The sequence below is a fragment of the Melozone crissalis genome, unplaced genomic scaffold (assembly GCF_028551555.1).
Source record: "Melozone crissalis strain CALT ecotype California unplaced genomic scaffold, PUWL_Pcris_2 ptg000034l_1, whole genome shotgun sequence".
NCBI classification, from domain to species: domain Eukaryota; kingdom Metazoa; phylum Chordata; class Aves; order Passeriformes; family Passerellidae; genus Melozone; species Melozone crissalis.
In genome coordinates, this window is record NW_026535812.1 from 11,471,753 (window position 1) to 11,496,600 (window position 24,848).

The window sequence follows — 24,848 nt, forward strand, 5'->3', positions numbered from 1 at the left end:
ACACGGACCTTCAGCAGCGCCACAGCAACGGAGCTTTGGAGCCCTTATGCTCCAGGAATCACCTTTCCATCAGCCCTTCTGTAGCATCTCGGCACATTCGTGTTCAGGGCGGTGCAGGATCGCGGAGAGCGCCGAGATGCGGGTTACACTCGCGAGCCTTTCCGCCCGCGGCACCTCTCTAAGATGGTTGTGCATCAGGGCCCGCCCCGCTGCGCAACATCCCCGCGCTGCACGGCCGGGCACATGCGGGGTCACGGGTGCCCGGAGCCCGGTCACGGGTGCCCGCGAGGCGCCCGGTGGGGCCGGGGAGCGGGGCGGGGCGGGGCCGGGCCTGGCGGGCCCCGCGCTCTGCCCACGCTCGGCGCTGCCGCTCGGCCAGGCCGGGCCGCGTGCCCGCAGCAGGGCGGCGCTGGCCGGCAGGGGGCGCGCGCGGGCGGCAGCGGGGAGCGCGTGTGGGCGGAGCGCGGCGGGGCCCGCCCGGCGCGGGGGCGCGAAGAGGGAAGGAGGGCGGGATTGGGGAAGGTCCCGGCGTGCCCGGCCCCCGCCCGCTCTCCCGCCGGGCGCCGCGGCCGCAGTTACTTAGCGGTTGGGAGCGGGCGCTGCCTGTGGCTTTCTTTGCCGGGGAGGGTCTGCCGCCGGAGTGCGCGACGCAGCCGCTCCTCGCCTCGCCATGGCTAAGGAAACGACGAAGCCCTTCCGCCAGAGCATGGCCGAGTGGCGGCAGTTCATCTACAACCCCAACAGCGGCCAGTTCCTGGGGCGCACGGCGAAGAGCTGGGGTAAGGGCTGCCGCGGGGGACGAGGGCGGGGTGAGGCGAAGCCGAGGGGCGGCGGGGAGCGGGGCCGAGCGCGGGAGGCGGGGGTGCGGGGGCGGGATGCGGGAGGGCCCCCGCGGGGATGCGGGGACGGGATGCGGGAGGGCCCCCGCCGGGCTGAGGGGACGGGATGCGGCAGGGTCCTCGCGGGGATGCGGGGGCGGCGCGCACCAGGTGAGGCGGCCCCGCGCGGTCGCGGCGGCGCACGCGCCCCGGTGCCCGTTACAACCGCCGGTCTAAAAATAGCTCCGTCCGTGATAGCTGGGGTGGGGGTCGGGGGAAGGGGGAGTTCCCGGGGCGCGTCCCGAGATGACTCAGCGCCCGCCCCGCAACCGGTGCGGGCCCGTGGGCTCCTCTCCCGCCCGCTCTGCCGGGGGCGCCCCGGGGGCCGCCGCGGTGCGGCCGTGACGGGTTTCCGCCGCGAGGTGCGGGCCGGCCCCGCCCGCGGCATCGCCCGCGCCGCCCGCAGCCTGCGCGTGCCGGGGCAGCTCCCCCGCGCCGGCCGTGCCCGCGGCCCCCCCGCGCTCCGGCGGCGCACGGAACCCGGAATGAATGAGCGCGGGTTGCCCGTGTGCTTGGAGCCGCGCTTCGGGAGAGGAAAGGAAAATCCCCAACTCCCCTCCCCAAAAGTTCATGAGCCCCAATTCCAGAAAGTGATCGTTGTGTGTGGTTGTGCGTCATCGTGCTAAATTTGTTCCAGCGTAGGGCTTCTGGGCCTTTTATTTTCTTAAAGGAAGCTTTAAATGAAGACTCTCCAATAAAGCCTGTGAAGGCAGTGTTTATTTTCCTATTTTCAGGTAGTCATCCTGTTCCTTTCTTCTGAGCTGGAAAGCATGTTATCGTAATCTGGTTTCTTCCAATAAAAATATTTTGATTTTCCGAGTGTGTTTTCTCATATTAAACAGTTGTACAAATGCTTAATATTAGGATGTTTCTTCAGTCCTCATGGGACATATTTACTGACTTCAGAAAATGCTGCGTCTCCTCCCAAAACTTGGATGTAGTTGGGATACTTAATAGTTGTGCTTACAAAACCAACAAGGCTCTCAGCGTGGTGTGAAGGAGCAGGCCAATACATCCTTGGCCTTGACACGATCTCAATGAAGGCTGATGTTGAAATAGCGAGGAGGAGCTTTAGGCGGACAGTGCTTGGGGTGTGCTTTCTCTGCCGTGCCAGTGTCTTCTGTCTGTCAGGAGAGGGCCCGAGCTCTGACAGGAGTTCCCCTCCATTCAGATGGAAATAAGAGCTTGCAGCTACTCTGCCAGTTGAATAGCAAAGGATAGGAAATTTCCACTATGCTGTTGTCTAGTGATCTTTCTGTGCAGGCAGGTTTCCTCAAGTGCGTGGGCTGGGTGTGTGGATTGCAGAAGTCTGGCTGTGTCATGAGTCTGAGCTGCACAGACTGTAGATATGTTAGAAATAGCTTGCAAGTTTTTTGTTTGTTTTTTTCTTTTTTGAAGTGGAAGATGAAACCATCTTCTCTGTTTAAACGTATCTAGTGGGATAAGTCACCTAGGATGTTACTAGTTCATGTTAGACCAAGGCCAACAGATAATATTTGAAATTGAGGTGATTTAGTTGGTAACTGAGTTTCCACAGTTGCTTGAGAAAGTATCTACAGACAGTTTGAATAATTTTACTTCCTTAAGAAGAAAAATGCTAACTAATAATAGTTATAATAACTACTTATTTAGTAGTTTAGGTGATTGGCATGTGGTTACTACTGTGTACCATTTCTTCAACCAAGTCTGGGCATTAGGAAGTGAATGTTCAGAATCACCATATTTTCAGTGTTTTGTTTGTTTTGGCATTCCATGATTAATATACTGTGCTTATTTAATTTAATTATAATCTGACTATTTTGGGGCGTGGTGTGTGGCTTTCTGTTTAGTTGAACTTTTTGATGGCAGGACACTAAGTGGGTGGCTCTGTTGGCACAGAAGAACATGCAGGGTTAGGTCTCCTGCAGTCGAGGTGTGAGCTTAGAGCTCTCTCACCGACTACAGTTGCTTTTCTATTGCTGGTTTCTGGGCTGAAAGGCGAGGACACAGGGGAGGGGAGCTCTGGTTGCCAGCCTGCTGGGTTGTCCTGTCTCCAGGGACAGCACGATGAGAATTCAGCTGGCTCTGGTTCTTCTGTGCGTGTTTCTCTTGTCTTAAGACAGCTTCCTCCCAGAAATAAGACAGGAGCAGTAGAGAAGCCTTTTAAGTACTTATTCACAGTATGTGCATGTTTTGCCTAGTCTGACATAGTCTGGGGGGCTTATGTAAATGGTAAGTGCAGGGCAGTGATTCTCTGTGAATGCCAATGCTGTGGCATTGGAGTACTCCTCTATCTGCCATTTCCAGTTCAGGGTTAGTGAAAAGATCAGACACAAGTGATTCTGTACTCATTTGTCACGTAACAGAGGTTGCAATTTAGAGTTTGGTAAAGAGTTGCTTTTTACACCTTGGTGAAAACTGGATAATATGTCTCCTGCAGAAGAAAACTGGATTTTCACCTTATTTTTTTCCAGACTTGAGGGGTACTTCAGTTTGAATCTTTCACAAGTTGATACCCAAACCTACACACACTCTCCCCCAAACTCTTCTATTTTTAATTACTTGGCGTAGTCATTTGTTGTATTAAAAGAGACAGAAACTACTGGGAAAAACTGCTGATTGAGGCTGTGCTGTTCTCAGCAGCAAGGCTGAGGGGTGCCGATAGTCCTCGAAGAGCTGATGGGTGCAGGGTGGGTCTGGGCTGCCCCCAGCGCTTAATCAGGTGGAGCAGAGCAAGGAGCGCTCGGCCGGCTGCTGGGTGGGGCCTTCTGCGAGTGAAAGGAGGATCAGCCTCAGTCTCTGCCTGTAAGGGCCAGGTGCTGCAAGGGTGGAGTGAGGTCAGCATGAACGGCTTGTGTTGAGATGCTCACTGCATACTCTGGTGTGTGCATTGTCTTACGAGGTAGGTAATTCTGTTCACATAAGCTTAATAAAAAAATAATTTGTGCCAAAAAAGAGGGGCAATATAGGCTGTAGCAGTACTTCATCTCTGGTCATACTAGATGTCATGTCAAGGTATTTAAGCCTTTCTGTAAGGCTGGTTGTGTCAGGGTGTTCGAGGTAGAGGTGGCATTGCCTTGAAGTGCACAGAAATTAGGCCCTACTGAATTTTCTTTTGAATGCTTAGTTGTATTTTTTGGTGCACAGATACGTGGTTATAACTACAAAAAAACAAAGACCCACCAACCAAACCCAAAACCTCATTTCTGGGAAAGCTTTCCACCATGTCAATGGAAACATAGTCTTGTTGGTCACCATGACAAAGGATCCTGCTTTGCTTCTTTTTTTGTCTTCACTGGTTGGAATTCAGTGAAGACAAAAAAAGTGCTGTCAGACTTTTAACTGCTTTTCTGACATGGTTATTCTGTCTTTATTGGTGTTTTGAGCAGAGATTTATTGTCATTTAGCTTTCTTCATGAGTAGTGTAATATTAAACATTCTGGCATCACTGTCTGCCATTGCAGTAGAGCATTTTATTTTCCTTGGCTCAGAGCACTCTGAAAAAAGGCATCCTGCTTTGTCTTGTAACAGATAGCAGTATGCTCTAGTAGTACAGTAAGTGTATTTTATGGTGATGGTGGGATGTTCTAAATTCTTAATCATGGCATTAGACCCTGGCTTTTTGGATTCTTTGCAAGTGTTACCCTTGACAGTTTTTATTGTGTCCTGAGGTTTAGCCATTTTCTGCATGGAGCCCTGGCTTATTGTAACATAAAATATAACATGGGACTGAGGTTGTATTTCTAACTCATCTTTTTCTTCCTCCTTCTGCTGTCATCCAAATCTGGAAAGCAGTATTTCTTGAGTGTCCAAGAAAAAAGATTGAAACATGGTTAGTGATTATTTAATGTGGATATTTAGGTTAAAGTAAGGAAATCTTTTGCAGGTTGCTTAAAACTCCTTGGTGTTCCTGGTATCAGTCAGTAGGAAGATCACTCGAGTGTTTAAATCCCACTTTTTAAAGATTCTGAAGGACAGTCATGCAGGTGATAGGATCAGTGCAGCATGGAATCCAACAAACTATAAAAACAATTTAATTTTTGTTGTTGCAGGTAATGTTGTATAGCTGCTACCCTGTTTGTGGGAGTGTTTGTATTGATACCTTTGTATATCTAACTAAGCATTACGTACAGGTAGATTTGTCAGTCTGGTGTATGCCTGAGTTTTCATTGCTTTTGCCATGTAAAGTTTGGAAAGCTTGTATTCCATGGAAGTGATGGCCAGGTATGTGATAACTTGCATTCACCAGAGTCAGAAATTCTAATTTTCACAGTGGAGAAGTGTTTTGATTCCTGCAAATGAATTCCAGCTAATGACAGTATGAACATGTTGGTTCAGAAATTGAAGTCTTCCAGATTTGACTTGCTTGTCGATGTGGTTAGGATGTGAAGAAGTGGTTTTGGTGCTGTGATGCCCTGCAAAAAGAAAAGCAAACCAAAACAACTAGGTAAACTGTAATGCAGAATTTTGGGGTTGAGTTTTTCTTGTGTTATCGTTTTGGTGTATGAGATGTTGTACAACAGTTGAATTGGGTTGCATGTTAGCTGTGGAAGCTGGACTTTGTTAGGAGGAAATATGGAAGATAGCTTTTCACTGTTGCTTGGGTACATCTTGTTTCCTGACAAGAAATCCAGTGTTATGTGAAGTTATTTTGGCAGAGTTTCTTGACAGGTTATGGCTTGCTCACTGTGATTAGCTAAGGATAATTAGTACTAATAGGCTCACAAAGAGCAGCTTACTCAGTTTGGAACGGTTGGAAGTTGCAGAGGGGATTTTTGTTGTTTGTTTTTTCCCTCTTTTTAATGTGGCAAAGTAACGTAAATGGGTCAGTTGAGTGGTCAGCGTTCTGCAGAGAATTTACAAGCTGTATTAAAATAAAGATTAAACTTTGTTGGGCTGGGGGAGGCTGGTGGAGCTTCAGGGCCGTGAGTACAAACAGCCTTTCCAGCCGAGCTCTGCTGCCCATCCCTGGTGGCTGGGCTGCTGCTGGGGGGAGCGGGGCTGGGGGAGGTGCTGCTGTCACTGCTGCTGTCACTGCAGTCTCCATCGTGGAGTGGGGACCCCTGTTAGCCCTGTCCTGGTGCTCCCTCCAGGCTGAGAGAGGTCCCAGCTCTGCCAGCCCTGCTGGGGTGAGGGGCTGTGCAGCTGGGTGGGACCCTGCGGGGGAGAGCTGCCCCTGTGGCACTGCCCTTCAGGGTCAGGAGTGCAGGGGATGTGGTGCTGCTGGCCCAAAGCAGGGCTCTTCCTAGGGCCATGTCTGCTTGGAGCTGCACTCCATGCTGCTCTGAGTGCCCATGTTATGCTCATCAGTTTTTTCCTTTTCCAATGAAGTTTGGCATATTGTTTTAGAAATTAAATACGAGTGTATTCTGAAATAACTTCCCTGGTTTTCTTAATTTTACTCTACTTGCCACAGCAGCTGCTTGTCTTACATGTCAAATTCTTCTGTTCCATTGGGACTGTTTGGTGAACATCTCGGTCACTTGATGGAAAGTGTACTGTCTAGGGAGTTTGAGGGAAGTATCCACTAGTTGATTAACTTGTATGGATCAAAATGAGAGCTGACCAGAGGTTTTGTAAGGGAGCTTTTTTGTTTGGTTGATTTTATAACACCCAGAACACGGTGGATATTAATCAGAAGATCCTCATTCTGCTTTAAATCCAGTTAAAGCAATTACAAGCTTTTAGGTAAAACACATTGCTGCTGTGCCAAATACAGATGCAACTCTTGTAATGGCTTTGTTGACTAGAATTTCTATTTGGTTTTATGTTCTCATTTTAGCAGCTAAATAGCTTCTAAATAACCTTAGCAATCATTCACAATAGATGTCCAGCTGTCTTGTTCATTATAGAGTAGTCTTGTTTTTGTGTTTGCATACTTTGCTACTTCTAATTGCTGCATAGAATCTTACATCTTTGTGCTTTCAAGTGTATTTTAAATAGCTGATCATTTTCAGGTTATTGCAGATTGGTAGGTATCTTCATCAATGTGTCAGATAGAAAACTAAAACCAAATGGAGAATCCACTGACATTCAGCTGGTTGCTGTTGAGAACTTTACTTAAAGAATTTGGAAACCATGTCATTATTTTAATAGATGTACATAGAATTCTTTCGGGAAAAGTTAAATGAGTACTTGGATTTTTAGCAGTCATGGGTTTCTGGGTACCATACTACACTAGAGACCATTTTAGTGCAAAATGCAAGCATGATTTGTGGGACAGGAGCCAGGGCTTAGGCTTCCTTCTGTCTTATTCCAGTGGACAGTACATAGCACTGGGGTACAGTTGTGTTTATTTTTGCTCTTTTCTGTGAAAGGTTAGAAAGTTCTGCACTTGGTTCTGTCAATTGTCAGTGGTAGGATGTTGCATAATGGTTTTGAAGTACATTTCTTCATACCCAAGTTGCATATCTGGCTCCTGAGAGTGCCCTTATGGCTAGAATATCCAATAAAAATTGAAGTTGTGTTAACATTTGGTTATGTGTTTTTGAATTAGAATGGTTTTAAAGATGGCGCTCAGTCCAAGCATCCAGTCCCCTCAGTACTTTTAATAGCTCCCATTCTTTTTGACAAATTCTCTGCATATGTCCTTAAGCTTGTCTTAAAACAGAATCCCACACATTTATTTAGGTTGGTATTGAGTGCTCAGTTAGTGAAACAAGTTGAAGCTGGTAATAATCTGTGTATTTGGTGAATTTGGTGGGGTTGCTGTGTCCCTGGGGTAGATGGGTAAAGCAGGTGTGTGTGTGTGTGTGTTAGGCTGGATAAATCTGGAGAGAAGGCTTGGTTTGTTTTCAAACACATGTGGCAAAAAGCATTTTCACCCTGAGAAAGTATCTTGTAACTGGACGTTTGTGAAGAACTGCTCTTGTGTGGAGTTCCCTCAAATATCAACTATGTTATTAAAGCAACAATTGCTTCCTCCCTGGTCTGGATCCAGTGTAATAATTTTATCTTTCCCTCAGTTCTTTTATCTTCCCAAGAACCAGATACAAAGCTAAAATTCTAGTAAACAAGTGACAGTTTATTTTTTTGTAATGCACTGCTTAGTAATTTTTGCTAGCTTTCCTGTATAGCCTGAAGAGTGGTTTTTAATGCTTCTCTCTTAAAAATAGAGATGCCAAAATGGTCTATAAGCTTTAAGAATCAGAAAGTATTAAGAAAACCTCTTTGTTTGCATTATTGTGCACTGTGCATTACATGTGTATGCTAGGGGCATGTTTATGACTACAAACATTGTATTGCTAATTTCCCATTTCTGATTTTCAAAATAGGTCATGGAATTAGATGAAACAAAAATTGTAATTTTATCTTTTTCTTTACAGGATTGATCTTGCTATTCTATCTGGTATTCTATGGCTTCCTAGCAGCCCTGTTCACATTCACCCTGTGGGTTATGCTTCAGACCCTGAGCAATGATCTACCCAAGTACCGGGACCGCATTTCTAGTCCAGGTAACGCTGTATTTATTTCTTCATTAACTCTGCCTGCTTTAACAACTGAGTTTCATTTGAGAGCTCTTTTGAAGTAATGAACCTCTTATGGGAAATTATCATTATTCAGTTACTTGCAGGTTGCAAAGGTAAAACTCGGTGTAAGGCAAGTTCTATATGTTTATAGCATAAATACAGGCAATAGCTTTTTGTGTGGGTTTTTTTGCTAAATTTTGCTGGTTTTTCCTTTAAGCTCCTGTCAGTTGAATTTGTCATGTAGACCACGATTTTGCCTGCAGATCCACACAGCATGCTGATGTAGAAGTTGGTTTATAATTTAATCAAATTGCTGTAAAGCTACTTGAAACCAGTTCTCTTGGATCAGGCGGAAGGCCACCTTGATTAGTGTTTGATACTTTGCAGAAGGTACAGGAAAGCTCTACTGTGGGTGTGATCTGCTCAAGAGCATGTAAGGACTGTGGGATAGAGGCCTTTGCAGAGTTTTTATTACAGCATTAGATAGTTCCCAACTGACATGGAAAGTCTGTGGATTTTAGGGATTGTAGGGATAGGGATCCACTGGAGTAAGGGCCCTGTTTATGATGACGCTAAGTCCATGTAACACTGAAAGTGCTGTCCTGCTTCCTTTGTGTGCTGCCCTCCTGCCTCACTGTTGTCTGCTTCAAGGAACTAATTGTGTGTTAAAAAAACCAACCCTGTGCAAATAAGAATGAGTAATAAGGTGGTTGTCTTCACCAATATAATAATATATGGGGGGAAGTAAGACGATGTTGTTTTTTAAAATACCGTTTTCCTTTTGTTGAATGTAAAACTCTTAAAATGGAACATCACCTTGCAGCTGTATCCACACTTAAGATGGTGCAGTGATCTTTGTAGAGCAAGCTGCAGTTGGGCCAGTATGAACAAAATTTGTTTTGGTGTAGTGTTCTGGCTTCTCTAACAAGTGTCATATTGTCAGGGATTTTGAGGATTTCTGCTGTTTTTTCAAGCTAGGAATGGGCTAGATGCTCGAAAGAATAATTAAAAAAAAACTGGAAGAAAAATAAAGGAGGGAAGAAAAAGGTGGCTTAGTTGACCATTTCTCCCCATTTCCATTGTGTCTGTTGTGGCAGTCAGAAGCATTGTAGTGGATGAAGCTGTGGGTAGCTTAATGCTGGGCTTGAGTGACATTTCTTCTCTCATGTAGTTCAGGATATTAATTTTCCTTGGCTTTGAAGGGATGTTTGTTTTTAAAAGTATATGCTGCATTAGGTTTTTAATTGAAGAATTCCTGTAACATTTCTGAATTAAATATCTTTATTAACCATGTCTTTAGTAACTCATACATTAAAGTTAATCAAGTTGCTTGTTTCTGTTTTAATGTTTCTCCTTAACTCTGTTGTTTTTCATTTGCAGTGAGACATGTAATGTTCCTGGCTGTAAACTTAAATTCTTTTAAAAAACCTAAAATCTACACACAAAACCTGGATGCCGTAGGTCAAAGGTTCTCCTCTTACATTAAATGTACTTGGAAATCTCACAATTGATTTATTTTATAATTGATACCTGAATTGCTTTGTACACTGGGATATAATAGTATAAATCAAATCCAGATGATTTTAAAACCTCTTTTGTTAAATCCCTCCTGGAATTGTAAAATAATGTAATCTCTTCTACAATCCTAGATGTGATCCTGTGCTGAGGCTGTTTATTCTGTTCCTCTAGAAGTGCTCAAATCCTGCATTTCTCACAGTCTATGCATCAGTCCTTAAAATAGCTTCTGTAGAATTTATACCATAGTTTTTAGGCAGAATGTAATCCACTGGAAGTGGAGCAGTCCCCTCTTCATGAGATGTTTCTGACATTCCCCTGAAGCAGTAAATCTCTTCAAATTATTTTTTCCTTCATTGATGACTAGTTTAGTTATTGTGTCATATACCTTTTGAAAAATACCTTTTAAATCCTTCATTTACATTATAGTTTTGTAGATAATAATCTCTTATCCCCTGAAAGCTCCTAATGTGTAAAACCCCTCCAGTGATTTTTCAGCCCTGCTACTAATTGCCTTTTATTTTGTTGAATCCCAGTTCACTGTGAAGGCCAGAAAATTACTGTAATGATGCAGAGTTGTCTGCAGTCAAAATATGGACTGTTAGTCATTAAGGCCTTTACTTGATGGCTTCTATGGAAATAATTTAACTGCTGTTATTGCAAAAAAGAGGATTTTTGATTTATTTGGAATCCTATAAAAGACCTGGAATAAAATACATTAACTTGTACCTGGGGTTTTTTTAAAGCTGAAGAATATTTGTTGGTGATGAGTTTCTAGTATAGATGTTTATTATTTGCAAGTTGCAAGTATTTGTAAATAGTTTCTGCCTTTGGATGAGAAGCTTGGCCATTTCCATAGGTAAATCCTTAATGATAATCCTTAATAAATCCTTCAGACCTGGGTTGCTGAAAAACACTCTTAGTATACTTTTCTGAACCTTACTGTGATGGTTAACTACAGTAGCCTAACTTTATCTTACTTTCTTAGATGTTCATTTTTTATGAAGATGTCCTGTTTTTTATTTTTTTTGTTGTGGGTGAAGGGGTGTTGCCATCAGGTACCTGTGGGAGTGCCAGCTCAGTGTCCCTTTTGCTTTCACCTGCTCCACAGAAATCCCTGAGACTGAGCTCTGCAGCTTTCTGGGAAGCAGGGGCAGGTCAGCTCTTGAGAGGGCCATGCTCACTTCATTCCCTGTGTGCCTTGCCCATCCTGCAGCTAGGGCTGGGTCCAGCCTTTGGTGATCCATGGGCTGGCACCTCCTGCAGCTCTGGTTGCTGCCCAGAGCCCCCAGAGGCAGCAGGAGGAGCTGGAGCTCCCCCAGGACACTGAGGGGCAGCTCTGGAGCATTGCCTGGGCCGTGCCCTGGGGCTCTGTAAGGTGTCTCCTGTTCTCCGTGGGACAGGTGGCACCTCAGCTTTGTTAGAGCAGATGGAGGAGGAGAATGAATACTAATTTGACTTGTCTGTTTTGACTGGGGTAACTTTCAAGCCGCCTTTATGTATAATCCAATTTTAATTTTTTTTTCCTGGGTCTCTGTGAGAATAATACAATCATAGCTTCACTGTGTATTGCCTAAAGCTTTGGACTGTTGCTTGAAGTGAAGGTTTTGTGGGTGCGCTTTTGGGTATTTTTTCAGTTATTTTTAAAGCTTAACTTGCTGAGTGTGGAAAGTGGATCAATAAAAATCTTTGATTGAAAGTGATTAAACTGCTGATTTTGCTTTTCCTAATCACTTGGTTTGGTTTGTGAATTGCAGTTGTACATTGGGTTGGATTTAAATGTTAATTAATGTAATGCTGATTTTGATTGCTGGCTTCAAACACAAAGTACCTTCCACTACTGTAGAATATAGGGGTAACATTAATGTTTCTTTACAGATAATAGACATTTTCCAATTTATGGATGCCTGAGTAAGGGTTAGAGTGGTGAAGGAAAGATAAGTTGCTTAGTTCCTAACTTAAAATTTTCTTTTTAAGGACTTATGATTTCACCAAAGCCAGACACTGCATTGGAATTTCACTTTAATAAGAGTGACAGCCGATCATATGCAGAATATGTTACTACACTTCAGAACTTCCTTGAATGTAAGTTACTTACAATTGCCGAAGTAATTTAGCGGTCTTAATCTTGAGTACATTGTTTCATTTCTTGCTTTTAGCTACTAATTGCCAATGCCAACTTACTAAAGCAAGTTCAGGGTTACAAGTTCAGGGTTACTGTAGATATCTGTGTTATAAAAGTCTCTATTTTACAGAAAATGGTGAGTAAAATGCCTATATTGGACAGTGAGCATGAGAAACAGTGCAGTACATAATGGAGAGTTTTGGGTGATGTGGTTATTTAAAAATACTGTAAGATGTAGAAATTACATATGCCAAAAGAATTTAATTTAAAATAACATACAAGACCTGTGTTATCTGATTAGTCTCAATCTAAATGATTTGGTAACTGGGTGAGAGTACTTTAGTCTGAAGAATTTAGGTGTCTCTTTGGAAAATGAGACACACAAAGATTAAATTAATTGCAATTTATTGATTTTTCACTCTGATACACAGTATTTACACACAGAAATATTAAAACACTGAATTTAGAACATGAAGAAAAGCTAATACAGGGCAAATCTGAAGGGTGGAAAAATCACTGGTTTGTCATACATTATTTTACGTGTGTGCCTAGATGTACACTTATTCTAATAACATGGAAATCAATTGAAAATATCAATAAGTTTAACCCCTCAGAAGTTGTAAGTCAGAATGAGGAAGGTGCTGTGAAATCTCACCTGTGTGCCTGAGTTGCTTTGTTAGCTCCAGCTATGCTTGAATCTCTCCATATTCAGTTTTGGTGCCTACTAAATGCTTCTGTGAGTAGGCTTTTCTTTCAGAGCTCTGCCAGGGGTTCCTGAGAGCAATGCTGCATTTCATGACTACCTGCCTCTCCTGCACTTCTGTAGTTTTGCATCAGGATGAACTTTCTCCATTTTACCTTATTAGCTGGGAGCTGCAGTGTAAGGGAGGAGAAGAAACCACAAAGTGTCTTAAATGGGAGTCATTTCGCACTTGTGACAGTGTGCTCTGTGCACTTCAGAAACACAAGAAAGTGAGAAACAACTTGAGATGTTAGTATAACATAAATTATACAAGCTGATGTAATTGAGAGGCAATTTAATATTAATTATTGGAATACTTTTAAGTTTCCTGTTTGTTTGTAAAAGAAACATGTGCGAAGGGAAAACTGGTTGAGTTTCCAGATACAAACAATCAATACATTATTGGCTTAGCATGTGGTTAGTTTATGTACAGAAATTCATGAAGTTGTGATTATTGTTACAATTTTAAAAGCAGGAAAGCATTCATTCTTCTATAATACTCTTTTATTCAAGTAAACTGCTACTTGTCTGTAGGCTTTGAAAAAGTGTTTGTTAAGATGGATGTAAGATACAGTGCTCTGAAAATACTTCTTTGAGGAAACTCTTAGGGAAGTAACAGGATAATTATTTATATAGGCATCTGCAGGCTTTGGCTGGTTATGTGCTTTATAGCATTTATTTACAAGCTGTTTTTGTCTCATAGCATATAATGATTCCAAGCAGTCCCAGAACATAGACTGTACCCAGGGAAAGATCTTTGATCAGAGCGAGGCTGCTGTTAAAAAGGCTTGTCGCTTCAACCTCTCTGACCTGGGACCCTGCTCTGGCAAGGAGGATCCCAATTTTGGCTACTCTAAAGGAACTCCCTGCGTGCTTGTGAAAATGAATAGAGTAAGTGCCTGCTTATCTGGTAGCTCTTAGCACAAGTGCTCCCAGCTACTGCTGTATGAAAAGATTACTGTGGAAAGGACTGAAATATGTGTTCAGTTTGCTACTCAAGATATTTGCATTTCTTTAATAGTGTAATTTACTGAAACATTAAGAAATTCCAGAGAGTAAGCTTTTTAAGCATTCTAATACTTACCAGTATTGGCTTAGATAACTTGAACCAAAATATCTGAATCTTGTTTTCAGAAGTATGTTGTTCTTTGCTTTTACTTAACTGTTCTGTGAAACAGATTCTAGACCACTCTGCAAAGTAAAGTGTTGTACTTCATGTCTGTGTTCCAGAACTCTAATGTAATAACTCTAATCTAGTGCATTCTGTAACCCTTAAACTATGAAAGGTGAGGAAAACTACAATGTATTTGACTTTTCAGTGATGTCCTGTTACTGATTGGTGAATGATGTACCTGTTACTTGAATTGCTAATTGGTTTGAGCCATTAAAATTACATGCTAAATGTAAAATAAGAAAACAGTACTTTCTGTTGCTACTGTAATTATTTTGAGTGAACTTGAGTAAGCTATTTAATTTAACAATGCTTTAAATCTTAGTCCTAGTTTAAAATTGTGTTCAGATGAAAATTACACTAGATACACTTATTCCCTGTATGAACTCATATTTAGTGAGGGAAAAGTTCAATTTCAGTCTGTAAAAATTGAAAGTGGGAAAAAGATCTGTAAATATTTTACCTTTGTCTCCTTTAGATAATTGGATTAAAGCCTGAAGGAGAGCCACATATACAGTGTAACCCTAAGGTCAGTTCAGAATGTAAGAAATAAATGTTGATTTTCCTTGTGATTACGATGAATAATGAAGTAGTTTATTTCACTCTTCCCTTCTTAGAGATTTTGTGCTTTTGTTTGTGTTTTTCATCTTACTGTATGTCTCATTTAGTTTTAGTGTCTTTAATTTCTTCAGTGTACCTATAGAAAAATTCTTTGGTTCCTCTTTCATCCTTAGATGTTTGAACTACCTGATTTGGTTTAGATTTGAGGAAAATGCATACATGTGTATTTGTGGTCTTGTTTATTTATTTATTGTGAGTTATATTTTTGTTTTCCCATTTCATAACCTCTATTTTTATTTTTTCTCCATGCTGCAAGTGCACCTTAGACAATTTTATAAATGATGGGTAAGACAACTGTGTGTGAAAACTAATGTTACCACTCAAGTAAAAGTTGCCTTCAAGTGAAGTATCAACTACTTATAATAACAGCTAATCTTTGCATATTTGTTATGTACCAGTGGATTTACACTGAATGTTTTATTGCAATTATAATAATTACTTTGACTTATGGGTGTTTTTCCTAGACTGCTTGGGGAGCAGTGAAAGAGTTGGTAAGTTTGTGGCTTGAGCAAGGGGCAGAGTCCTGGCTTTTAGCTTCTGGTGACTTGTAAAGTGTAGGCTGGGAAATATTAGCAGTTAATGAGACAAACACTTGTAAGGGTTTCTGCCTTGATCCTAGATACCTGTGGTAGGCACAGATTTTAATACTTTATTTTTGTTGGGTCTTTGAAAGTTTTGATCTCTCCAGGACAGCCCATAGCAAACAAAGGTGATTCTTCCTCCTACTTGAGACTAATTTGCTTCCATTCACAAACCCCACGTTCTGTTGAACAGAATAAAGGAATTAAGCTCCTTCTACTAGTATTCTTTTTTCTTTGACTTGTCTAATGTATAATTTTTTGCAATGTGATATTCCAAACTAGATAGAAGTTTGCCTCTAGCTGAGGTATTGTTAGTGGCAGCATTTCTCCCGTTGTGATCACATTGAAAGCAAGGTGAATTTGCTGTTTGTAATGCACTAGTCTTTAATTGTTTTACAATTTAAATCATTCTTCTGGTTATTTCCCAGTCTGTATTTATAGATGTGATTTCTCAAAGTTCACAGCTTTGAATTTCATAGGGCTGGTTTTGGCCCTCCTCTGTCATTTTTTGTGATCATTTTAATGGGATCAAGTTCTTTGAAGTGTTTTGCACTACTTAGCTTGGTGCCATCAATGAATGAACTTGGGTTTGCCTCTCAAGTCCTTACTGAAACATGGAATAGGATTCAGAGCAGTCATCTCCATTTCCACCAGAAATGCTTTGTGAAGTGTTGAGTACTAACGTTCAAGGTGATTTACAAAATATTGATGGATGGCAGTCCTATTTTACGATGTATTTCTTCAACTTTTGTCTATGGATGCTCTATGAGACAGTAGTAAAAGCTATACTAAACAGATACTTCTTCTTACCTTCTTAACTGGTTTCACTAGCAAAACAATAACCTTGATAACAACTTGGTTGATCATGGTGGCATTTTTTGCTGGTTTTTTACCCTTTGGGATACACAGAAGTGATTTGTGTGTGTTTTCTTGCATCTTCTTTCTCTAAGTACCAAGTTCTGCTACTGCATCCTCTTAAAATTTTTGTGATCTACACAAGTGTGATGGGTATGATTTTTACAATTACTCATCTTAGTAGTTCCTTAGTGACTTCCAGGGAAGTATTTGTCACGTTTTGCTACTTTGAATGCATCTATTTTTGTTAGCCTATTCTCACCCTAGCTCATAATTACTTGCTTAAGAAAGCTTAGGTACCAGTTAGAATTGATCCTGTAGATTTACTGCTCACTGCTTTTTATCTCCCTTTCATCTTTGTTTTTAAAAATTTCTTACAATTAAGACTCACAGAGTGGATAAGGTTGGATGGGACCACAGTGGTCATCTGGTCCCACCTCCCTGCTCAAAGAAAGTTTATCCCAGAACCCATGGCACAGAGTTGTATCCAGACAGTTCTGGAGTATCTCCAGTGAGGGAGACTCCACACACTCTCTGGGCAGTCTATTCCAGTGCCCAGTTACTGCCCAGGAAAAAGGTTCTTCCTCATGCTCAGATGGAACTTCTGTGCATCAATCCTACGTATGCTGAGAGCCATTTGGAGAAGTGTTTGCCTGGATAACACACCATCTGACTTTTAGATGGTTTTTTTTTGCTTTTACAAGTCTCTCAAATACAAAATTTGTTCAGTAGCTTCAGTCTGCACATCCTGCCAGTTTTGGCCACCTGAAACATCATTTTAAGTTTTTCAGTGTGAAATTTGTGTTATTCAGGTATTCTTCTGTGAGGTGAATCTTCTTTATTCTCCCTGCACTTTTTATATGGTGAGGTTTTTTTAATGGAAAAATTTCAGAGTCAGCACACTTATAGCTGGGGATGCTTCCCCCTGTACCCTCATGTAGTTGAAGCTGTCATCACTGTAACTTCTGTAGATGAGGGATGTGAGTGTTGGCAGTGTCAGACACTCATTGCAGCTGGTTCTTCCTCCTGCCCCCTGTAGGAACTAATCTGCTGCAGTGTTGAGAATCCCCAGAAAGAGAAACAAATCAACAAAAAGATTCTGCCTCCAAGAAGATCAGCATTTTAGGTCTTTAGTTTGGGGCCAGAGTTGTGCAGTTTCACAAGTGCTAGAACATCTTGCAGTATTTATTTCAAGTTAAAACAGCCTTTACTGAAAACTGGTAAATTTCATGGGGTTTTTCTGTTTGTTTTTTTAACTAGAGAAAAGAAAAGCCTTAATTCCAAAATACATCTTTTTCTGCTCTTTATTGACCATCTTGACTTCATGTGAGGTATCACTTTGTGGTTGACAAGAATGAAGAATGGCTGTATGAATGACATTCTGTGTGCCTTGCTTTTGTCAGCATAGTCAGGATCTGAGTTAACTTGCTTTTTTGTGATAGAAATCTGTTGTTTTACAGTTTCTGCTAATGAATACTGCTCTTTATCTTCTCCATTTCTTCTTCTCAAGTCATTATAGATCATTCCTTCCTAAATTATTTCCTTGGGTCTTTCTTATATGATTTCTTTAGCATATTATTTCAACATCTGGTAAACTCTTCTTTCTAAACTAGTCTTAATTAAGACCCAGTTAGAGATGGAAGTCTGTCTGTCCAGCTACATTGTCCAATTTTTAGATTTGCTGACTGTCACCAGCTCTTCATGGAAACTACATGATAAGCAGAAAAAGTGACACTCACTAATGGACAGATTCTTGAAGTTCTTGAGTAAATAGAGCTTATTTAGGTGTTTTTTAGTTTTTTGCTTTTATTTAATTGTGTAGGGATATTAATTAGGATTGTTTATTCAGGAATATCTGGAACCCCCCCAGCAGTTGCATTAGATAGGCAGCTGCATGTCCCAGAAGCTCCCTGCTACTGCACTGAGAGCCTAATGCATAGATTTAGTGTATAGTGATGACTGCATGCATGCCTTGTATCCAGCTGCTCCAGAAAGCACTACCCCTGTTTACTTTGCCTATGTTATTCCATATGCTGATTATGTAACCATTATTTCAGCAATATATTTGAAAAGTAAGTATTTTCAGCTGCATGAGCTTTAAATAAAATAAACAATAATGGTGAAAATCAACATGTTCCTTCTTAATAGTTATACACAAGCTCAAGGTCCAAAGTACTTAATAAATTTATATTAATGATTGCAGTAATTTAGACTGCAAAGGAATGAGAATGTGGCTATATCCTAAAAAACTACTGTGTGCTGTTTTGAGGAGGTGAAAAGAAGGTAACCTTGAGCTGTGGCTTGTTCTTAAATATGTTTTGATCTTACTGCAGTTGTCTTCTGAATTTTGTAGGGATCTGTTTAAAATTACAGCTGTTGTATATGGTAATAGAGAAACAACAATGAAACTTGCTAATTAATTTTGAACTTGTGAATTACATGGAACAAATAGTGATGTTCTGAACTTGCATTTAGCATTTTGGGGTGGTTGTTTTAATGACATTTCTCTTGGTTATGGTAATAAATTAATTTATTACAGAAGGTTACAGATGTGGGCATTTCCTAGTGGTGTAAACTTGGAGCAGCTTGTTATTCTGCCAGGATATACAGTCTTGAAGAATGTTGTGTATAGGGAGAGGTGTTTGTGTATTGCTATACTGATAACCTGTGTCTGGACAGCTCCATCATACAGACATATTTTATATATTTTATGGGTTGACTGACTCCTTAGTCAGAAATTAGGCAGCAGCTTTGTAGGTAGCTTATTCTTATTCCAGGATTTTAGGTTGCAGGGGCCAGTGGAGTGATAAGGCCTGCATCTGTATACATTGTTCCTCTGAGGTGGTGATACAACTCCAGCAGCATCACCATTTTAACAATTTGGGTTTCTTCATATCTGGCCTGTACTTGAAGGATAGAGGGTACCTCATGTTAGGAATGGCACTGTTGCAGAGAGGTGTCTGTGGTTCTCTGTGAAGGCTTGTATCGTTACAAGCTTGAGAGGTTTAAAAACCTGGCTTTAAACAGCACATGATTGACCAAAAATACCCAGGCTTGCTTGGAGATACTTGGGATTTAAATTCTATATGGGGGGTTGTTAAATTACTCGTTACAATGAACATACCCCCTTCCCCATTTCTTTGACTCATAAGTGTGAAGGCAGGCTGTCTTTGACTCGACTGCTAATTTAAGTACTGCTCATCCTTAATGCAGCAGATGTGTGCAGCATGTGACTGTTTGCCAAAAGAAATCTGGTTTGAATTATTTTGAGTTTGCAAGTCAGTTGCCTTTTTTTAGGTTTCTTGCAGTTCATCATTGGGTTATCATTTTAATTTTGTGTTCATTTTTATGCAAGCAAATGTTAATTTCTGCTTTCCTTGCTGTCTGCAATTACAGGAAGAAGGCATGGTTAGCATAAATTATTTTCCTCGTAATGGTGCAATGGACTTGATGTACTTCCCGTACTATGGGAAAAACTTGCATGTAAGTATCCCTTAATGATGGTCTTCACTTTGTGTTCTGTTTCTGTGTGCATTTCCAGTTGCTAGTAGCAGATTAATTCTGAAGTTTGAACTTTTAATGAGGTGCTGCTAAGGAATATTGCAGATGCAGACGTTGCGCGGCGCTCAGAGAGGCTGAGACGTGCTTTGGCAGCCATGAACAAACTGGGCATTGTCCTCATGGAGAGTGGCTGTACACCAGCAGTCTGGAGAGCCACTGCTCTTTTTTGCTCATTGAAATCTTTTGGAGTCTTTTTGACTGCAGGGACAGGCAGGAGAAGTAAACTGTCTTCATGTTAAATACACTTCTAGTAGTTAATCCTTGGTGTTTCTGTATAGGATGTTAAGCTCATAAGCCCTTATGGTGTTGTTGATTATATTTTTTGTGGCTCTGCATGCTATACTTTCTATTTGCCCTGTTTTATAAAGGAGGACTTCAATGCAGCAGATACATTTGGGGTTTTCTAAAATTATTGTTGTAAAAACCCTAAACTCACTACTTTATGAACACAGTACATGTAAAATTAAAACTCCAGGTTTTCTTTTGAAATATTTTCTTGCATCAATTTGTGATCACTGTATGCAGAAAATCTGTACGTTCTATAAAACAGAAAATCATATTGCCTCTTACTGACCAAGTCATTTAGTCTACTAAACACTGTTCACCATTGAAGATAAAGGTACTTTTTCAAACATAAATCTATTAGATTCATAGTGTACCATGGTGAGTGGTTGTAATTACACCAAAGTTATTTTTTTTATCAAATTACTCCTTTCTCAGTTACTTTTCCAGTGTATTCTATACTTGCAGCAGTTCCATGACTTTTTTTAACCTCCCATGACTTTTACTAATGTGGAAGGAGCTTTTTTTCCTTCAACATGTGATTTCATGTTACTTCTGGGTAATTCTGTATTTTCCATTTTGTTGCTATGTTATGAATTGGTACCCCATTTAGGCATGCAAATTAAAGAGAGATTGCCTGTGCTTCCAACAGCTGGAGTTGGTACAGACTCTATCCTGTTCTTGGAATGAAAGAATAGGGAAAGAGAGCACTGCTTCCCTAAGAAATGCAAAATACAGCTTCTGTGCATCTTGACATGTCAAGACCCAGTTTGTACCAAGGATGGGATGAAGAGCTTTGCTAACAAAATTCCCATCTTGCTGCTATACTGATGGAAAATGGAAGATTATGAAAAGACACTAATGATAGGCAAAACACAGTGCTGTTCCTTGCTTGAATTAGGTGATTTAGAAAAAACTTTTTTAATTATTATTTTTAATGTTCTTTTTCATATGGAACAGGGGCTTTGTTTTTAGGCATTCTTGCTTATGTAAGGCCTAATTCTCCTAACATTAGCATAGTGAGAAAAAGAAGAGGCAGTAAGAAGAGTTGTGGGAAGTTTGAGTGTTTGCATCTCAAGGGTCTGGATCGATTCCTTGGCTCTGCAACAGAATTTTTATATTACATCAGTGTGGAACTGTTAAATTACTTTATTCTGTAAAGGAGTTAAGAAGATTTGAACAAACTTGCTGCTCTTGTTCAGGTAGGAACCAGAAAAATACTAATATCTACAGTTTTGTGGTCCAGGATGGTTCTTGTCTTTTGCTGCTTAGTACAACGAGCCCAACTCTGACCTTGGGGAATGTTCCCTTTTTCAGATGATCTGACATAGTTAATGAGGATGCTGCCTCTCTTCCCTCCTCCTCCAAATTTTATACTGAGTAAAAGTCCATTCTGATATCATCTCTTTTCAAAACATAGAAATTTGTGTGCCCCTTTGGAAAAACCTTGATGGTGAGAAGACTTCTCTCCCTGAGAAAACATCAGAATTTTAGTTCTGAATTTTAGAAAACTCTAAGTGTGCTATCACCCTTAGAACTGGGAATTTTTGAGGGAGTCTTGCCTAGCTGCATTTCTTCCCTCCCAGTCTGAAGTTTATGGGAGCACAGGAAAATTTCTGATCTAGTGAAACCATTATGCAATGAAAGCAGCTACTTCAGTCTGTTTCTTACTAGTACTTAATATTGAAGATTTTAGCACATCTACTTCCATGACATCATCATAAATGAGACATTGGGTATTCTCTAGTGTAGAGAAGATAGCCTAAAACCAACAGAAATGTATTTAAGAGTCTTTTAAGTTGATGAGGATGGAAAAAGTCTTAACACAAACTTGTTCAATTAAAATTCAAGGTTTATACTTAAACAATACTGTAATGTTGTATCTAGTCCACTGACTTACATGAATTTTTACCCAGAAAAGAATTTTGCATAATCATCAGTCAGCAGTACTAACCTAAAAATATTAATAAATTATGGAAATGCTTCATGAACATTGCATAAATGCTGCCTTAACAGGATATAAGCTCCTATTTAATTCATAGGCACTTCACAAGATAATGAAAGTTCTTACTGAATTGGATGTGAGGTACAATATTGAGTTGGCAAAAGAATGGAATTGATTCTGCTCTCATTCTTAAGTTTTAATTTTTACAGTAGTCACAAGTTGTAATTGGTCACCAAATATAACTGACCAGGAAGGATGCTGTCAGGATGTTCAAGGAAAGGTTTCTGTATAAAGCTTTTAAACAGATAGCACCTTTCAGAATGGTTTGTTGCTGAAAAGGTAAATGGGATAGGGGAGAAGGGAAGCTGGTTTGTTAGTATTTGTTGAGCCAGGCTTTTGGAAAAAAACCAACACTTTAAACCGTGGTAGAAAAGTTGCATTCTGTAGCAGATTACATGCACCCTGCCAGACAAACCCAAAACAAGCAGAAGAGTGGAAGACACTGATTTCTGAGGTTCTGTCATTGAAGGTTCCTCGAAGAATTGGAACTAAAAAAGTAGAAATTCATATGCATCTTGAAGATACTGTCTGTGACTCAAATGATGTTGAATATATTAGTTAAGAAATGCTATGAAGAATGTATTTCTAACCTGGGAAAATGAAGTTTCTTACTGGAATCAGATTGGACTTTGAAAAGTTCCTTCCTAATTGGCTTTTTCTTAACTGTTCTGATGGATTAAATGTTAATTTAATGCCAATTTACTCTGGTCTCTCAAACATTTTCCCCCTCTTTCTGTTTCCTAGGCTCACTATTTGCAGCCTCTAGTGGCTGTTCAGCTAGCCATTGCCCCCAACGCTACCAAAGAAGAAATAACAATTGAGTGTAAGATCCATGGCTCACCTAACTTAAAAAATCAAGATGACCGTGACAAGTTCCTGGGACGAGTTGCCTTCGAAGTCATGATGTCTGAATAGCTGGAGGAAGCTCTCTCCACCAAGTAAATGTTGTGTTGTCTGTTTGTATCAGCTGGACATGCCCTTCTAGGATATGAGACCACCTTGAAGAATGTTAAGGTGGTTCATGGCGTTCAGGGTAGCATAATAATATGCTTCCAAATTGTATGTTTAAATTCCCTTAAAATAAATGCCTATCCTGCTTTTTGCCTGCCCTGTTGGAACAGTGTACAGACTATAGTTATGTCATAGGGACCTGTAAATAGCTGTTTTCAAACACATAATAATGGTGACCTTTGTCCTGCTCTAAAATGTGGTTTTATCCTCCAAGTGAGTGTCTCAAGCTTAATGTGCTGTGCTCTGTAAATATTGTATTGATTTAACACTGGTTTAACTGTCATATCTCAATGCTGACACAGTTAGAGGGATAAATAATAAATGGTACCTGATTGACATAGTGATTTCTTTGTAAGAGTAAACACCTCCAACATAATTCGTGTGTGTGGGAGTGGGTGGGTCAGTGGATGGATGGCTGTGTGGAGATGCCTTACATTGTAGACTGGGTGGTGTGGGAGAACTGAAGTGGTGGATTTTAAGAGTTGGTATGAATATCTGAAAGTAAGTGCTCAACTAGTACTTTCTTGTGCTTGTCACTGTGCAAGTATTGTGTACATGTAATACTTGGGATAGAGTTTGGTGTTCTAGCTGAGGAATTGAACCCTTCTTTGTGTTGTTAATTGCTTGTAATATGTGGAGCACAAATAAAATCTACAATATTTTGAAACTTTTTAGTTCAGAAATATCAATAGAAAACAATTTAAATAGTTTAGGATCCTGGTAACAGTTGTACAACAGAGCTGCTTGAAAGAAGTGGCCTCACTATTGTGGGAATAGGCTTTGATTTTCCAATGAAAAAAATTCTGGAAGAACCTCTGTTTAAGGAAAAAAAAAAAGGAAAAAGAAAGGATTGTCTTGATTAAACATTCATGTTTAATTTATATATCTGTTTTGTCGCATCATTTTAACATCTCACGTCTTCATCTGCTCTTTCATCTTGAACTTTCTATGTATTTCCTCATCATCCATTAGAAAATTGGTGTCATCAACTGCTTTGTAGAAATACCTTGTTGACTTGGGGCTCGTTACTTGCAATGTAACTTAAAGTGCAGCTGCTAAAATGACCACAGCCAGACTGGTTCACTTGTGACTGCTGCTCACTCTGAACCAGGCTGAGCCATGCTATTGGGCTGACTTGGGCAGTTGAGCTGACATGCAATTTATATTACTCTTCCCCAAGGTTTTTGTGTCTTTCAGTCTTGGGGGGGGTGGGCTTGAGCTCATGGTTCACATTTTGATGTCTTCCCAATATTAAAGACCACAGCAAATCTGCATTTGTGTAAATACCTGTATGTTGTACTAGTTAGGCCCAAATTTGTTACTTAACAACTTTTATACCTAATTATTACAGTGGTTTTTAATATTTTATTTAAGCAAATTAAATGAAGGATTTCTAAAATTCAAGATCCAGTCTTAATGCCCTGCTTTATGTTTGGGGCCAGTCTAAGCCACATTAGTGAAAAACTTTTAACAGCTGTGCAAGCCTACACTGATGCACAGTTGAAGGAAGCTGCTCTTAATGGGACTTGAACAGTGTCTTAAACCTCATTAAAAATAGATTTATATTGATCTGATACCATTCTGCATGCTTTTTGTTGTCTACAAAAAAAGGTTGTTGTTCCTACAATAGGCAATGAATATTTTTGTAATAATGGCATGCATTAATACTGAATGAGATGTTCTTTCAAAATATTCCATTACTAATGTTTTAAATGATGCACTTTTAGAGCTGGGATACCTGGCTTCTTGAAGACATGACTAATTGCTTCTCCGTGTATTAATACTGCCTGAAAGTATTTTAATAGTTGTGAGGGACCTTAAGTGTAGATGTTGCATCTGACAATGAAAAGGACCAGCTTCATGTAAAAACTTCTCACATTTGTGTTCACTTAGGAATGGTAAGAAGTTCTGGAGAAACACTCAGTTTTCAAATGAGCTTGTTTTTTGCAACAATTTCTCTTTTGACTTATCTTGTCTATAGACAAAGCATGAAATGGCAACTTTTCACCAGCACTTTTCAGACAGGTAAAACTCAATAAACTCCTGTTCTCCC

The 24,848-nt window shown here is 40.5% G+C and overlaps 1 protein-coding gene across 1 annotated transcript; it reads left to right on the forward strand.

Moving 5' to 3' along the window:
- Window positions 1-486: 486 nt before the first annotated feature.
- ATP1B3 (ATPase Na+/K+ transporting subunit beta 3) lies at window positions 487-24,848 on the forward strand. The gene is made up of 7 exons (XM_054282425.1): window positions 487-779; window positions 8,183-8,311; window positions 11,819-11,926; window positions 13,412-13,599; window positions 14,358-14,408; window positions 19,333-19,419; window positions 22,529-24,848. Exons 1-7 carry the CDS (start codon window positions 671-673, stop codon window positions 22,697-22,699), a joined length of 843 nt encoding a protein of 280 aa, XP_054138400.1. The 5' UTR covers window positions 487-670; the 3' UTR covers window positions 22,700-24,848.

Excerpts from the sequence above, each read along its gene's own strand:
- ATP1B3 (XM_054282425.1), top strand. The coding sequence starts at position 671 with ATGGCTAAGGAAACGACGAAGCCCTTCCGCCAGAGCATGGCCGAGTGG. Across the intron at positions 14,409-19,332 it reads ATATACAGTGTAACCCTAAG|GAAGAAGGCATGGTTAGCAT; the intron begins GTCAGTTCAGAA and ends CTGCAATTACAG. Across the intron at positions 19,420-22,528 it reads ACTATGGGAAAAACTTGCAT|GCTCACTATTTGCAGCCTCT; the intron begins GTAAGTATCCCT and ends TCTGTTTCCTAG.